The 17,022-nt window shown below is 36.8% G+C and overlaps 1 protein-coding gene across 3 annotated transcripts in view; it reads left to right on the top strand.

Moving 5' to 3' along the window:
- HTT (huntingtin) overlaps positions 1-17,022 on the top strand; it is a 78,671-nt gene that overhangs the window by 39,755 nt on the left and 21,894 nt on the right. For all 3 annotated transcript variants that reach the window (XM_069014556.1, XM_069014555.1, XM_069014554.1), the window contains 12 exons: positions 457-512; positions 1,298-1,446; positions 2,120-2,256; positions 4,237-4,353; positions 5,783-5,905; positions 6,436-6,674; positions 7,995-8,137; positions 10,853-11,060; positions 12,577-12,718; positions 13,971-14,150; positions 15,539-15,715; positions 15,965-16,041. In XM_069014556.1, the coding sequence (XP_068870657.1) occupies positions 457-512; positions 1,298-1,446; positions 2,120-2,256; positions 4,237-4,353; positions 5,783-5,905; positions 6,436-6,674; positions 7,995-8,137; positions 10,853-11,060; positions 12,577-12,718; positions 13,971-14,150; positions 15,539-15,715; positions 15,965-16,041 (1,748 nt within the window). The remainder of the gene's footprint in view (positions 1-456; positions 513-1,297; positions 1,447-2,119; positions 2,257-4,236; positions 4,354-5,782; positions 5,906-6,435; positions 6,675-7,994; positions 8,138-10,852; positions 11,061-12,576; positions 12,719-13,970; positions 14,151-15,538; positions 15,716-15,964; positions 16,042-17,022) is intronic.

Here is a 17,022-nt window from a genome sequence, read left to right as displayed (position 1 = left end):
GAATCTGTAACATAAAATTTAAGTGGTTTACTTAGAAGTGTTTTATTTACTACAGTATTTTCAGGTCTATAAACTAGTGTGGCTTGCAATACTTAACTTTTCTGTACGTTCATACAGAGATAATTCTTTTAAATACATAAGTACTTCGGATTTTATCTTGGTTTAGATTTTTGGCTGATTCTTAACTTCTTGACTGTAATACCTCAAATAGTGTATTCCATGAGTGAAAGATTAAGTTAGACTTAAAAATACACAGACTATAGGTAAAACGTGGCATAAGTTCATGCAAGCTGTAATAAGCTGTAACATCAACAGGATTCTCCATCTTTTGTAACTGCAGAAGGAACATTTCATAACGTAGTGCAAATGATTTTCAGTGCCTGTCTATAACTGTCAAAATGATTTCAAATGGGAATTAATGTCTCTGTTCTGATGCACACTTTATTCTCTCTTTAGGTGTTTATTGGATTTGTGCTAAAGCAATTTGAATACATTGAAGTAGGACAGTTCAGGTATGAAATTAGCAAAGATCCTTTCAACAGTGAGGGTTTGCAACTGTCTTGTTCTGAAATAAGTAGTGATTAGATCTGCTGGTTATTTCTGCGTTATGAGAAAGGGAGAGTTCCCATCTGGGAAATGTGCTTGTTTATTCTCTGGCTCCAGTGGTAACCTTTTCAGATGCTTTAGGTTCCATGTGACTGAAGAAGTCAGGAAGTAACATAGGAAATAATAATAATCTGAAACTGTGTTGTTCTGTTTCTCCATTTTGGTATTGTAAACCCATTCCTTTGGTATCCCCTGCCAAAGCTATGCTTTCAGAAATCAGCATTTCATTCCTAGATTCAGTTGCTTAAGGGAGAGCTACTTCTTCCTATTGTGGATTCAGAGTGAATCCATATGTCTTCTGGTCACCTGGTACACATTGTGTAGGACCTAATTGATCATAAGCAAGCTATTGAAACTTTCATTGTCAGTTATTTCTGTTTTTTCTCACACTTGAGTTTGAATGAAGAGAGAAGTTGTTCTTTTGCTCTGTGGATCTTGTACAGAAATAATCTAATATGCATTAGACAGTATATTATACTACTAGTAAGTGTAATGGTCAAAGCTTGAAAGAAATCCCTGGGAAAAAAACCCTTAGTACAGAACAGGGCACAAAAATTTTGGCAATATTACATGAAACCAGAACAACACATTCTTCAAAAAAACCCTGACTGTAAAAAGATGAAAGATGAGTTTTACTGAACAAAGTTGTGCAATTCAAACTTGACACTTTAATTTTTTGTTTTGTTTTCAGGGAGTCTGAAGCAATTATTCCTAATATCTTCTTTTTCCTGGTGTTGCTATCTTATGAGCGGTATCATTCCAAACAGATAATTGGAATTCCAAAGATCATTCAGCTGTGTGATGGTATCATGGCCAGTGGGAGGAAAGCTGTTACACATGGTAATTCTAAAACAAAAATTTATTAAAAATTTATTATTTAAAAAAAAAGGAAGGAAAGAAAAAAGGCATCAACACTTATTAGTAATAGTTCAACAATGAAACCACTGTTGACTGCTGAACTATAGAAAACTGTTACTGTACTGAGTGTTCCAGAAGACACCAGCTTTTAAATTTTTAAGACATGAAATACTTCTCACTTAATTTCTTCACAAAGTTTATTATATCATACTAACTCTCCAGCCCCACATTTTCCATTGTTCATAATTACAACAAAGCTTTTATTTGAAACTTTATTCAGTAATAAGTTCACAACTTAGCACTATGTTCAAGGCTTTGATTTTAATTTTTGGTCCACTTCCCTTCTACTTTCAGCCTTTAAGTAGAACCATCTCTCTCATACTTTCCAGTGATTCTGCTGAGAATTACTTTATAAACATATCTTTTTTAGCTCTGTGAGAATGGGCGAATGTGTCCATAATTTAAAATTTCTACAAGAAGTAAAATAATAGCCATCATTATGCACAATAAATATGGGGTTTGTGGGTTTTTAGCTATGGGTAAAACCTTTAATGAACTAGAGCCCAGTTTACTTTTAGTAACTGAACTGTTAGTTCAAGAAATCACTGCTCAAGAGTGATTCTAAACATGCTAAAACAAATACATCTCATTTCAGCAATACCTGCTCTGCAACCCATTGTTCATGATCTCTTTGTGTTAAGAGGAACAAATAAAGCTGATGCTGGAAAAGAGCTGGAAACCCAGAAGGAGGTTGTAGTGTCAATGCTGCTGAGACTTATCCAGTACCATCAGGTAGGAGAGGAGGATGAAGGGTCCCTCTTTGTGGTCTGTGAAAGGGTAACATTGCTGTGACTTCTAAAAGTGCTTCAGGCAATATTGATGGTTTTCTATACAAAACTGGAGTAGCTGGACTCTGTGTGGTATCTTTCCTTATAGAGAGAGTATGCAAAGAATTTTAAGGATATGGGAAAGGTTCTACACTACAAATCAGTATTTCAAGTCAAGTAACGTATCTGTAGAATTGCATAGTCAAGCCTAGAAAACAAAGCACTAAAAAACTCCAGTTAGGATCGTGATCTTGGCTGTGTTGCAGACAGAATAAACAGAAGGTTGGTGAAAGAGAAGAAACTTAAAAGAATGGGAGTAAAATGGAAAAGGAGACAAGTTTAAAATTAGGAAAGATGCTGCACAGAGATGATTTAGGTATTGCTGTACAATAACATTATCTTGAATAACACTTACTTGAACAAGGTAATGACACTGGTAATTAGGTATTTATTATGACTTACTACTTTGACCCAGACCTCACGAGTCTGGAAAACATGTTTCTGCTTTGTAGGAGTATAACAATGACTTTCTTCAATACACTATGTTTTAAAGAAAAACATAAAAGTAATTTTAAGAGATGTGACATGATCAACATGGGATCTTACTGCTTATTGAGGTGCTTAACAAACCTAATGTGCCTTTCTTTCATAATGTGAAAATGCAGTTCTAGTGTATGCTAATGTAAGCACTGTATTTTCTGAAAAAAGTCAGCACATCTTGTCAAAATAATTTGTTAGAACTACGTGTTCAGATTGGGGTAATTTTGTGTATCCACATTTTCTTTTGAATTTGTAGTTTTATAATCATAAAATGACTAATATAACTATATGAAATGACACTCTGTAGACACATGATGTGAAATAGTGAATAACTTTGTGTTACATAAGGTACTGCAATTGCTGGCAGATCCCCTTCTGACACACTTAACCTATTAAAGACCACCCATGCACTGCTCTTCCCACACCATCCCATTTGTAAGTCTTATTCTGCACTGTTCTTCTGGTGCAATACGTATGACCCAACCCTGGGCTGTTCTGTTGTTCCCTGGCTGTGGCTGGGATGGTCTGCAGTGGTTTCCCTGGGCATTTGAGAGGTTCAAAGAGCTGCAGCCATCAAATTCTCTCTGTTACAACTGTAGCTGCCACCCATGGAGCTCCAGAGTTAAGTAGTTCAACCTGGAATTGCTCCTATCTCCTCTCTCATGATAAAACCTTTTGGGAAGAAAGTCACCTGGGAACCACCCTCTCCCTAATCTGAACTACCTGAATTTGCTTTACAAGTGCTCTAGCTTGTTTTTTGAAATAGATTCTTCTGTCCCCCTTGCCAGTCCATATATTAACATTCTTGCTTGCTGTGTCTCTTCTCTGCCAGTCCTTCATAACCCTTAACACATTCAGCTACCAGAAGTGCTTCTTGCTTGGTGTGCTCCATTATGTTGTCTCTTAAAACTTTTATATGAAAGTGACATATCTCAGGTGAATGAGCCCCATAAAAATGTCTGTTTTGTTTCCTTGACCAAATTTAAACTTTATTGGACCTAGAGTCAAGACAGAGTATACATATGGAAAATTACTCTCTTTCTTCCTCCCCTTTTTATTGAAAACGTGATGTGGTATTTAGATTGATGATTCTTTTTCCAGTTGTTTGAGTAGTCTTTTGACAAATACCATTTAAAAAGTACAAAGCCAACAGTTTTTTTTCCTAATTTATGAAAGCAACTGGAAAATTCTTTAAAAACCACCACCAAAAACCTTCTAACTAAGAACAGGCTTCTAACCTGAAAATGGGGTTTTAAAAATTATGTGAGATTTCTCACGTAGATTTTTTTAGTCTTTTGTCTTTTTTCGTAGGTGGTTGAAATGAAGGTTTTTCCAAATATGGTATTACTTGAATGTTTTCTGTTAGTATGGGTGTTTACTTATGTTGTTGTTGACTTTTCCTCAGGTACTAGAAATGTTCATCTTGGTATTGCAACAGTGTCATAAAGAAAATGAAGATAAATGGAAGAGATTGTCCCGGCAAATAGCTGACATCATTCTCCCAATGCTTGCAAAACAACAGGTGGTTATATGATGGTTTTTAAGCTACAAGCACCTATAATAATTGCTGTAATGTATGTATCAATAATGCCTTTGCATATTTGATTTTTATTTTTCCTTTTATGAAGACAAATTTTCTTGAAATTGTGGTTGCCATATGTGGAAAAAACAATTACTGCAAGGTAAACTTAAGTCTTTGAAGTCATGAAGTTCATATTTAAATGCATGAAGTATATGCAGTATGATCGACTGTCTCCAGAGGAAGCTCATTCTGTTTCTCTTAGATACATGATTATATCAGAACACTTATTAAATGGTGTGAAGATTGTCCCATATTTATAGAATGTCAAAATTATTTTTTCTTTGGCTACAATGGGTCTAATTGCAGACCAGATTACGAAAAGCCCCATCCAACCTGGCCTTGAACGCTTCCAGGGGTGGGACAGCCATACCTTCTCTGGGCAGCCTGTTCAGTGCCCCACCATGCTCCCAGTAAAGAATTTCTTCCTAATATAAATCCACCCTCTTTCAGTGTAAAGCCATTTACGCTGAAGCCCCGTGTCCTATCACTACCTGCCTGTGCAAAAAGTCCCTCTCCAGCTCTCTGGTAGCCCCTTTAGGTACTGGAAGGTTCTGTAGGGTCTCCCTGGAGCTTCTGTTCTCCAGGCTGAACAACCCCAGTTCTCCCAGCCTCCATAGCAGAGGTGCTCCAGCCCTAGATATTCTTGGCTCCATGATGGCAGTTCCTCAATCCCATGAGGAGATCTCATCATTGGGGAGAGTGGGCAGGATCAGACAACAGTTTTAGAGCAGAGCTAAAATGCTGGCAAAGTGAAATTGCTGTTGTTTTGTGTGACTGCACACGATCAGCTTCCAAATTACTGAAGCAGGATAGGGTCATCTAGATTTTTAGTCCAGTCCCTTGCTTTTTGGAGTTGATTGTTTTATAATTTATCTAAAAAACTGTTTAGGTAAGCTGTCCTACCTCTGTTGCTCTAATACCACTGTAGCTGTTCACTTTTCTGATGATTAGATTTCTTTCCTCCTAGTTACCTGCTTAAGTTTAGTCGTGACCAGCATTGCTCTCTATAAATAAACCTGGTAGGATGTGCAGGGAGGAGAAAAGTCTTTAAATTTTATGACAAGTCAGTCTTCTGGTCTCATTTTTTGAATAAGGCCTATTTCTCCAAATGAATTATATGTCATATGCACATTGGATTTCATATGACACATTTTTGTCCATGTTATCAAAGCTTATGTCTAGGAAGGCCTGCAATGAAACTTCAATTGATCTTTCATAGCTTTTGGTTGCTCTGAATTTTGTACTGTAAAGAACACTTTTATTTACACATAGGTTGCTATAGAAATGTTTATAACATGGAATGTTAATTTTGTGTTGAATTTATCTTTAGTGGGTAATTACAAATTAGTTTTGTGTTTTTCTTTCACAGATGCATATAGACTCTCATGATGCTCTGGGAGTATTGAACACTTTGTTTGAAATTTTGGCTCCTTCATCCCTTCGCCCTGTGGACATGCTTTTAAGGAGTATGTTTGTTACTCCTAAAACAATGGTAAGCTGTTGTTTTCAAAGAAGAGAGAATCTGGTATCTCTCCATGCAAAACAAAAGAAAATGTGTTTCTCTTTAATAATTTGCTAATTGGTGTTTAAATACCTGCAGCAGAGTTTGGGAACAAATTGGCTAGAACTAATGTGATTTACCAATTGGGAGCACTTGATACATGAATGTTCTGCTTATGAATTACTTCCCTTCTTTTGTATTTTGAGGATCAGGAATGTCAAGGAAGATACTATTATAATAAAATAGAATGCAGTTTAAAAGGTAAATCACATTTTTCTTATACAAGAAATAGTGCTGTTTCTATAGCTCAGAGGTTGTTTAACGGTGAATATGAGCTTGACAGTTACCACAGGAATAGTATTTTGTAAGATCTGAACTCAAAATTTATTTCTGGTTTGCTCCATTCTCGTAAGGGTCCAATTTTTCACAAGTAATGAAAATGTTAATTTTTAATACATTTCTGTGTTGGGTCATTTAACTTCAAAAGTATTCCATCTTCTGTGTTTCTGTGTTTGTGTTAGGCATCAGTGAGCACTGTCCAGCTGTGGATTTCTGGAATTTTAGCTATCCTTAGAGTTCTGATTTCACAGTCAACAGAAGACATCGTTCTATCCCGTATACAGGAGCTTTCCTTCTCACCATATTTGATTTCATGTCAAGCAATCAGCAGACTGAGATGTGGAGAAAATAACGTGTCCACACCAGAGGATCGCACTGAGGTCAAACAGGTGAAATACCCACCTGAGGAGACATTTTCCAGGTACATTGTCTTTTGAATAACTTGGGGAAAGGTAGAGAGTTCTGAGAAATCACACATACCTTGGGCAGTGTTTAACATGTATAAAACTTCTGTCTGATGGGAATCTAGTCTGTTAATTAGTTGATATGGGACAAGTGTGTTGGAGGAAGAATTATTGAGATGGACAGAGATGGAGAAGTTGAGCGGATTTTAGTAGGACTTTGGACTGTCCTGGTATGTCTTCCCAAGCCAAGTGAAGGACCTAATGGAGCTGTTAAAATGGGTGAATCCTGGACTTAATAAATTCGGGTTCAGAAACTTCACTGCTTTCCTTCTGTTCTGTGTAGAGACTAAATGATGAAACATCCCTTTAAGTGGAAGCCCAGGTTCTGTATTAGAAACTTGGCAGCAGTGGGAAACAAATCTATTGAGTTAGTCCTGCTCTTCTTTTCCTATTTTGAAGGCCCAGCTTTGTCTAGTTAGCTTCCCATGTTGATGTCCTTGGAGAGTGAAAAACTTCAGGCAAAAGAAGCATGGAGAGATGGCAGTAGTACTATGTTGACATAATGTTGTTATTAAGGCATTATGTTTTAATTTGGTGGGAAGCATTTGAAATAGGTGTTTGTTTAAGAAAATAAGAACTTTTTACTCAAGTAGGGAACTTCAGATAGGAATAGAATGCTGTTTCATATCATTCAACTCACTGTGAGGGTGATGGGTAGACAGATGAGGGTCTTTTGGACACCCATACTGTGACCTTATGTCCAACAGCAGTGATGTAAGTAACAGAGTAATGGTTATGGCCAGGAACAAGGGTGCCTTTCCTCAAGTGCCCTCTTTTGGTGGTGCTTTTGGCACCACACATTGTCCCAGCTGGAGGTTTGATAAAGAAGCTGTGTAGTAGCATGTGGATAGATGAGGCTGTAAACAGGTGAATTACTGTGGCTTGCTGAATTACCCCTGCTCAGCTGAGCTGTGGTGACTGTCTGTTTTTAGCTCAATTTAACTCAATTGCTTTTAACAAATCACTATAAAGACTCTGCAGCATTCTGAATATTTGCTTTGTAAGTGAGTTGGGACAGTGTATGAATGCTTCTGTGGCTGTAGCCAATGAGTAGATAATCTAGATTTAATATGTAATTATTGAAGTGCTTATGATCATATAGCGTCCTATTTGTTTTAGGTTAACCTATTCTGTAGCATTTCATTTAGTATGTTATTTAGGATGAATGGACAAGAACTTCATGTTTTGTTTTTCAAACCGAAGTTTCATAGGCTAACCTCATCTTGCTCTGAAAGATTGATAGTTTTCCTGTTGATTGTATATGTGTTTCTTTCAAGATTCTTACTACAACTGGTTGGCATTCTATTGGAAGATATTGTTACCAAGCAATTAAAAGTGGACATGAACGAGCAGCAACATACTTTTTACTGCCAGGAGCTGGGCACACTGCTTATGTGCTTAATACATATCTTCAAATCAGGTAATACTTGAAATGTTGCCCATTTTATAGCATGCAGTGGCAGAGTGGTTTTTAAGGTCCAAGACAACTCATAAATGCATTGAACTACTGAGAAGGAATATGTAAGTGCTGAAGATGTTATGTCTTACTCCATATAAAGAACTTACCAAACATAGTGCTCGTGCATGCAGGGCACATTTTGTAATTAGTGACTCTTCATCTTTCCTTTTAACTGTCTAAAATTTTTTCAGTCCAAAAAACACAAAGCATTCCAAATTTGTGGGTATATTTCTCATGTTTTCTCTCAGTTTGGAGGTTGGTGGGTATGTCCAGGCTTAAAATACTGAGTTACAGATCACTAGTTCAGACTCATGACAAGGAAGGTTCCGGGGTTTTGTCATAATTAATAAAAATATATAAAACAAACAACCTCCCCCAACAAACCAAACAAAAAACGAACCACCCCAGAAAATCAGGAAAGGTAGCAGGTTCCTGCTAATTTTGCTTTAGGTTTCTTCTGCTGAATACCCATTCTCTAGCCCTTTGGTAATTCCTTAGTCCTTAGCTTGATTCCTTAGTATTATTTTCTGAGCAGTGGTACTGTCTTCCCTTTCTTCAATTCTTTCTTTACTATGACTGCCCTTTTTGCCTTCTGATTTTCAGCTTGCAGCTGAAGTGCAACCTTGGCTTACTCTTAGTCGTCTGCAGTTTAAAAGGTCTTGGCACAAGTCCCCTATTCTTCATAGGCTTCCTTGCAGATATGGGATAAGGAGCTCTGTGTTCTGTTGCCTTGGTCTGTAAAATAGGAGTCCTCCAAACTGAGGTTCTTGGTGCAAAGACTCTTGGAGTGTGTGTGAAGAGGCACAAAATTCATCTTTGTTTCAGGTGTGCTTTAGGGCCCAGAACTCTGGAGATAGTGGCAGTTCTCTTCCCATGTGTCTGTTACAGTAATCATTTTTATACTGTTTTATTATATAAAAATACATAATTACAATATTATATATTTTAATTACAGAGTAATTTATGTTTAGGAGAAATATTTGAAGCAAATGTTATAACAAATAAATTACACCAGGGTGTTTTGGCATAAAGTGATTAAATGTTGTCAAGCCAGGAGCAGTGAAATCAGAAAATAAAGCTGGTGATTGAAACTGGGGTAGTGGATTCTTCCACAGTGGGAGCTGGGGATAATTGAAAGGGAAGGCTCAGCTAGTTCTGCTGCTGTGACTGGCTTCCAGGCTGCACTGGGAGTCTTGCCAGGAATTATGTAAAAATTTTCATGCAAAATTAAAATTAAATATTAAAATACTCATGTAGAGCATTGGGATATGTGGATTGGATGATCTGTAGAAATTAATTTAAGACTACAAGTAACTTCAGGTATGTTATTACTACTAGTACCTGTATGGTGTAGCAGAGTAAAAGAAAGTTTTTCCAACACCTGGGCTGTAATTTTGTGTCATAATGTATTTATTTAGGTTGAGGAGTAATTAACTGCCTGAATTTGTAATACTTTTCTTTTGTTCAGTTAAAACCTCCATGATAATTTTCTCTAAATTATGTTCTCCTAACTATGGGTGTACCTTATAGCAGTTTGTGTCTGGAAACATAGGCTGTATTCTGTCATTTTTAACCACTGTTCTACTTGGATTTTGTCTTCTCACTCGTTGCAGTTTTTTCAAAATGTGAGCATTGCTGACTCCTGTGTTTCCAACTGTTGGAAGCTACTAGATTATAAGTGAACATTCTCAGTGTACTCCTTTGAAGTTAGAAATAAAAGGCATGGACAAAGGAAAAAGATGAGCATGCAGTGGCTTTTATGACTGTAGGAAGTCGCTAGATGGTGTAGTTTCTGCAAATGCAAGGAGCTGGAATGGGGCTAGCACTGGTTTGCTAATAAATGGAACCAGAGATTTGAGACTCAGTTATTTTTCTCATTCTTTGCTATTTACATTGTGTATTTATCAATCCTGGGGGCAGCTTAAATTGCTCCACATGGCTGTGGAATTTACAGCTTCTTTCTTCTGTATGTCTGGCAAGGAAAGCAAGTAACACTGCAGATTTCCTTCATTATTCTGATTAGCTCTTGGTTTCTAAGTGACTCTGAAGAAACCTTTTATTTTGCCCTGATCTTATCTTCTCATAGAAAATCAGAAAGTCCTATACCTTTTGACAACTTTCCTTGTTTTCCCACCCTTCTCATATTTCTTGTTTTCCCAACCTTTGTTTTGGCATACAAATACAGAATCAGCAAGTCAGAAAGCAAAATTCTGGGTTTTGCTGAGTGTTCCATATGCAGGTTAATGGCAGAAACAGTTTTTGCACTTTAGAAAATGGATGAAAGAGGATAAATTTAATTTCAGCTAAATGTATTTGGAAAGCCATCCTCTGCATACTTTTAGGTGTTCTTCCTTAACGTGCAGGGTAGTAGTTACCTCACGGTTCTTAAGTAGAACATCTGTGTTTTAATTTATAAACAAATGAACTAGTCCTGGTCCACAGGTGACAGTTTTAAATTTAATGAAGATTTTCATGTATCAGATTAATTAGAATCGTAATGAAACCTATCTAAACCTATTATTTATTGAGTCTGAGAGCTGGTAATTTCTGGTTTACACACTGCCCTTAAGCAAACTTCATTACTTGCCTTAAATTTGTAAAACTGCTTAGGATATACCTTTCTTGCAGGACTTCTACCCTGAATAATTTTAAAACTTCAAAATTTATTGTTTTCAGGGATGTTTAGAAGAATCACAGCTGCAGCCACCAGACTTTTTACAGGAGATGGATCTGATGGTAGTTTCTATACCCTTGAAAGTTTGAGTGACCTTGTTCAGTCCATGATTCCCACTCATCCTTCTTTAGTTCTCCTCTGGTGTCAAATCCTGCTTCTTGTCAATTATACCAACTACAACTGGTGGTCAGAAGTGCATCAAACCCCAAAGTAAGTTTTGGTTTTGTTCCCTAGTAGTAGTAATGTGTTTCATACAATTATATTTGCTAAAAGCATATTAAAACAATCTAGCTGCTTTCTGCCAAGCCTGTCAGCCCATTGAATGGTGCTGCTTGGATTCTGAAATGCAGTTCTGCATTTGCTTTATGTGTGTACATATTGTCTGTTCTGATATTGATGTGACTTTCAAAGTGAGGAAATGTATCCTGCACTCAGTTGTTCCTCAAAAGAACTTCCAGGTAATCTCTCCACTTCTAAGGCAAGAAATTTTCCTTTGTGTACTATTTTTTATTAAAACTATGGAAATAACTTTCAGCAAAATATTCAGTGTTTCATGTTTACATGGAGACCTCATATTTCACCTTCTAGGAAATAATCAGCTGGTGGAGATGATGGACACTGCTGTGTTTGTGACAGTACAATCTGATCAGTATAACTGTAACTGTAGCTATGGGATTATCTGTTCTCAGAGGGTCTATTGCTAAATGCTGTCAAAACACGGTATTAGCACCATGCTGGTTGATTAGCATCAAAAACTGTAATAACCTCACTGAACACTAGTTGTCTGAAATTTGGAGATTTGTTCTAAAATGAGTGTTCTCTTGGTCTGAAGTTAGTTTATCCCACCTGTCAGGCATTGGAGTGATTTGTCCTCAGTGGATAAGGAAGGGACCTCTTGTGAGGGTGGGTATCCCTCTGTGTTGACTGTAGAGGGAGGTGAACAAATGACTTGGGAGATGTTTCTTGTGCTTGTGCAGTGAGTGTTGGGGCAGACTTGTCTTGCTCTACAACTGAAGTGCACTAATACTTTCTCAAATGTGAGATTCTTGCTTCAGTTCAACCTTATGAATTGAGAATACATTATTCTAATTTGTGGAAACATGGAATTACCAGGATTACGAGCAAAGCAGAGCAACTACTGAGGCATTGGAACAGGCTGCCCAGGGAAGTGGTGGAATCACCATCCCTGAAAGGTGTGTAGATGTGGCACTTAAGTATGTGGCTCAGTGGTGAGCCATGGTGTGGTGCTAGATTCAAAGTTGGATTTGATGATCTTACAGGCAACCTTGATGATTCTATGAACTAAAATAGCAGTAATTTTTTTTTATTCACCAGTATCATCTCTGGTTTTTTACTGGGTTGGGCATCACTTTTAATCTGACTCTAGACAAAATGCTCAAGAACACTGGTTTGTTTTGAGAAGAAAATACAGTAGTAGGTTCTGTTATCCTACCAGAGATGCAACAGCCGATGTTTTTCTTTTAAATAACTCATTTGGTTCTTTAGACTGTCTGAAGAAGTAATAAGCAATACTGCAATTGTTAAAAAATCAAGATCTGATAGAATGCGAAGTTTCTACTTCAGGGCAGGGTAACGTTTGAATGAAGTTTATAGGGAAATATGTGTCATGTAAGGACATTGGTAGGATACTCCAAGCACTTTGGTTGTTCATGCTTCAGTAGCCATACTAAGAAAATAGTAACAAAATAGAATATACTTTTTGCAGGCGACACAGCCTTTCCACTACTAAATTGCTTAGTCCTCATATATCTGGAGACAGTGACGAATCAGATTTGGAATCTAAGCGTGGCATGTGCAATCGTGAGATAGTGAGAAGAGGAGCACTCATTCTCTTTTGTGACTACGTTGTAAGTTTTGAATTTTGACTTTTATAGCTACAGTTTTGAGTTATTTTATGATGCTGACAGTCATTTATTACTGATGTGTGTTAACTGAAAAGTGAAGTGTGTTAAGTGAAAAATAAAGACTTGTGAAACTAGTAATTTTATTTTCAGGTGGTGCTTCTGTAAGCTTAGATATGACCTCATTTGGCATTTTTTTCTGTTCTGAACTGAGAGTTCTCTCGGCTGTTAAAGGTTACCTGGTGGGCAATAGAATTACCTTCTGGGTATCACAACCCTTACCTGGGAGGTGCTTGGAGCACACTATGAAGTTTTAGACTTCCCAACATCAATAGCAGTGCACAATGTCCGGGAAACAACTAATTTCTGTCTCTACACCTTAAGAAGAGAGGTTTTACATGAACATTTAAACTTCATTTTGGTTTTCCAGTGAGAGCAATTTCTGTGGCTTTGGCCTTTTGCTGCCCCAGTATTAGAGTTTTAGTTCACTGGGAACTTCAGAAGTGAATCTTCAGTACTAGGAGGTATTGCACTTGGGTTTGCACCTCAGATCAGTTTTGAGGCAAGCAAACTACATTCCTTTCAGGTTCAACTGAACAAAAAGCTATGTTCAGGAAGCACTTCAAGTACTAATGGACATTCAGTTACAGGAGTCAGATTAGAGGTAGTCCAAGGTAAAATTCTCCAGAACCTCTTTACTGGGGAGGTACAACCTCTCAGCAGTGTCTGGTTAACTCTACAGATATTTTTGTGTTGCATTCCTCTGCTTGTCAATATTTACAAGCCTCTAGAGGTTTGGCATTAATTATTGACAAATCTCTTTGGATTTGCTTTCCAGAAACTCTTCATTTTGTGTTAAAGACCAGTAGTAATAAGAAATCTTTAAGAAGCCTAAATGAAAATCACATTTTACAAGACAACTCTGTGTGCATGTTTATTTCAAATAGCATTTCATTTAAAAGCAGCATCTTTGAATCAACCTTCTCAATTTACTTGTTTCTAACCTGTTTTCTAGTGTTTTTAGAAAAATAAGTTGCCATGTTCATGGTAAATACCTTAATTTGCAACAAGATCAAAACATTTGGAAAATTTGTCATGTAAAAATAATGATGGTGGTATTAAGATATAGACACTCTATGTCATTATTTTAAAGTAGCTACCAGAATTATGTATGAGAAGCTTCATGTTGTGTCATGTTTAGTAATTAAAATCTTAATATTGGTGTTACTACAATCAGATTTTAATTTTTCCCCTTTAGTGTCAAAACCTACATGATTCAGAACACCTGACCTGGCTTATTGTGAATCACGTTCAAGACTTGATTAATCTGTCCCATGAGCCTCCAGTACAAGACTTTATCAGTGCTGTTCACAGGAATTCAGCAGCCAGTGGTCTCTTCATCCAGGCCATTCAGTCACGGTGTGAGAATCTTGCAGCTGTAAGTTTAACTTTTTGACTTCTTGCAAAGAATAAAGTCACTTCATTTCAGCGTAAGTTTAACTGATAAGTATGCAAAGTTTGACATTTCTGGGTCATTTATCAACTTCCAATTTTATTTTAAAAGTTGCTTACTTAAAAATGCAAACAGTGAACCTTATATTAGCAACTTCAGTATTAGATGTGCTCCAGTCCATCAAATCTATGAATTCAAGTGGAGATGGTTAAACTGCTTTTCTTCCTTTATGGGTATTATCCCACATAATCAATATCTAAAGGGTAAATTAAAGCTGTAACTTCTGACTTCGATTTCAGTGCCTTGGTAGTATAAATAGCAAGCTACTAACTGCAGAGGCAGGAGTAGGAACCAGTCCATCTTCATAGGCCCTGGCAATATAAAGATGATTTTTGAGCTCATGCCTTCCCCATTGATCTGTTCCAAAAGTTGTAGCCACTAGGTGAGGGAAAATCACTGAGAAATTCAGGATATTACTTCTGTTGATTATTTTAGTTTTCAAATTAAAAGAAGTGGATGATGTTTTATAGGGATGTAAGGTTGTATGCATCTCTCTTAATCATGGGAAATGTCATTTGCTGGACTTCCTCTAGAGATAATTGTGGGAGATGCCACCTGCACCCTGAGCAGCTTCAGTGCTGTTTCCTATCTCTTTGCATTGTCTCTGTGCAAATCTAGGGCAGCTTTAAAGTTACATGAGATTAATCTGGGCTTCAGTAGCTGAGAATCACAAAATGAACTAAACTTAATATGTTTTAATGGAAGATGTAGTCACTGTGTGAAATGCTTGGTGATTATCAGGAAAGACAGTAAAATTAAAATAGCTGGTATTAACAGACTGCTCTAAACCAAGATTGGTTTCATGAGTCAAACTAGTGTGTCTTTGTGTTTCTCCCTTTAGAATATTAGTGCTGAATTGGTGCTCATATTAAAAAAAAATGGAAGAAATTGAAAAAATATTTGTACATCCTTTTAATCCTGTGTTGCTACTGCTGTTTCTAAACATATGCTTTGAAAATCCCCACTGATTGTCTGGATTTCTCCTTCCTTTTTCCAGAAAGAGCTGAAGCTTCTTACTGTGTTCAAAGCTTTTTGCAATTTCAAGTAAATGTGTAGCTTTTTTCCCCTGAAAGTTTTGCTCCCTATGTTTTGCTTACTCTTGTAAGAGTAAGCTTTTACAGTTACACGTCAAACAACTTACTGTTCATATTAATTAAATAAGCCAGTAACTCATTCACACAGAGATGATTATATTGATCAGGTAGTTGTCTGCTATAGTTTTTTCTAAATGCCTTTAGCTTTAAGATCTTTGTATTCCAAACTGATTGTAATGTTTTGTCTGTTTCTCTGTTTTGTGCTGTTTCAACACCTAGCCCACAACTCTGAAGAAGACCTTGCAGTGCTTGGAGGGAATCCACCTGAGCCAGTCCGGGGCTGTGCTGACCCTGTACGTGGACAAGCTGCTGTGCACTCCCTTCCGAGTGCTGGCTCGCATGGTTGACACCCTGGCCTGCCGCCGCGTGGAAATGCTGCTGGCAGCAACTCTGCAGGTACACATAAATCCATGCCTGTGCATCACACTGGGTAGTGCCAGCAGTGGGATCAAGAGCAATGATTTAAAGTACATCCAAATATGATTAAGTGATTTCGTTTGATGATTTTTAAAATTTAATATATAGATATGTGAGTGTTTACTTCATTTCATTTTATCTGCCTGTAGCTTTGTTAATCCAGTAAAAGTATTTTTTGGGATTTTGCATATTTCTGTCCTGTAAAATTCTTGTGATTCTTTCGTATAGAACAGCATTGCTCAGTTACCTGTTGAAGAACTGGATAGAATTCAGGAGTACCTTCAAAACAGTGGATTAGCAGCAAGGTAAATAATACCAATAATACCATTAAAATGTCAAACTAAGTAATGTTCTAATACAAATCATGCTAACTCTGTTGTCCTACATTTTGGCTTTTTTCCTAGAGGTCAGATAATGGGTCTTTTTTGGAGGTAAACCAGGAGTAAAGCCTCTCATAATATGCTGACATGTTCTGGCACAAGGGGCAGTTGTGTTGGCTGTATTGAATTTGCAGTAAGAACTACTTAAGAACTTAAGCAAGCTCTAGAGGGTTGCATCAAATTCTCTTTCCTGCATCCCACTCTAACTTTTGAGAGACAGCAGCTGCAAATTAATTTCTTAACGAAATCTGTGTTACTAAAGCTAGCTTTATTTTCCTCAAACTTGCAAAATATTGCCAGTTCAAGCTAAGTGGGCTTGGGGTTTTTTGGTTTGTGGTTTTTTTTTCTCCCAGACAACTGTGTTAAAAGTTTTAACTGTTTAGTCTCCTGGCTGTTTAAACTGCTGGTATAAAAAGGTGAAAATTACTCATTTTTTGAAAAACTTTAATTTGATGTGGGAAAGATCCTTATTTATTCCTCTTGTCATTGCTGTTTGAGGTTAATACTTGTTGACTGAAATAAGAAATAAGTAAGGGAAAGAGCCTAAAACCTGCAGTAGATCAATAGTTATGTGCCTACGTAGGTAATGTTACATTTAAATTTTTAAAATACTCAAAAAATTACTTTGTACAAGTTCTTGATAGCAGTAGTGGAATTTAAAAAAATCTCAACCAAACAAAACAACCAGTTAAAAAAAATTCTTTACACTGATATAAATCCAGAAACTGGAGTTCTTAGTATAGTGAGGGATAATTGTTTAAAAAGAGAAGTATAGTTTTAGTGGATTCTTCAGTAATACCTGTTGGAATGTATTTTTTTTGCAATCAAATAATCTGTTCACTAACTTTGATTCTTCTTACTCATTAAAAAATTTGCTGCATAAAGAAATCTGAACAGTTTGTATTT

Source organism: Aphelocoma coerulescens, chromosome 4, assembly GCF_041296385.1.
Source record: "Aphelocoma coerulescens isolate FSJ_1873_10779 chromosome 4, UR_Acoe_1.0, whole genome shotgun sequence".
Lineage (NCBI taxonomy): Eukaryota > Metazoa > Chordata > Aves > Passeriformes > Corvidae > Aphelocoma > Aphelocoma coerulescens.
This window is presented reverse-complemented; position numbering and strand designations above follow the sequence as displayed.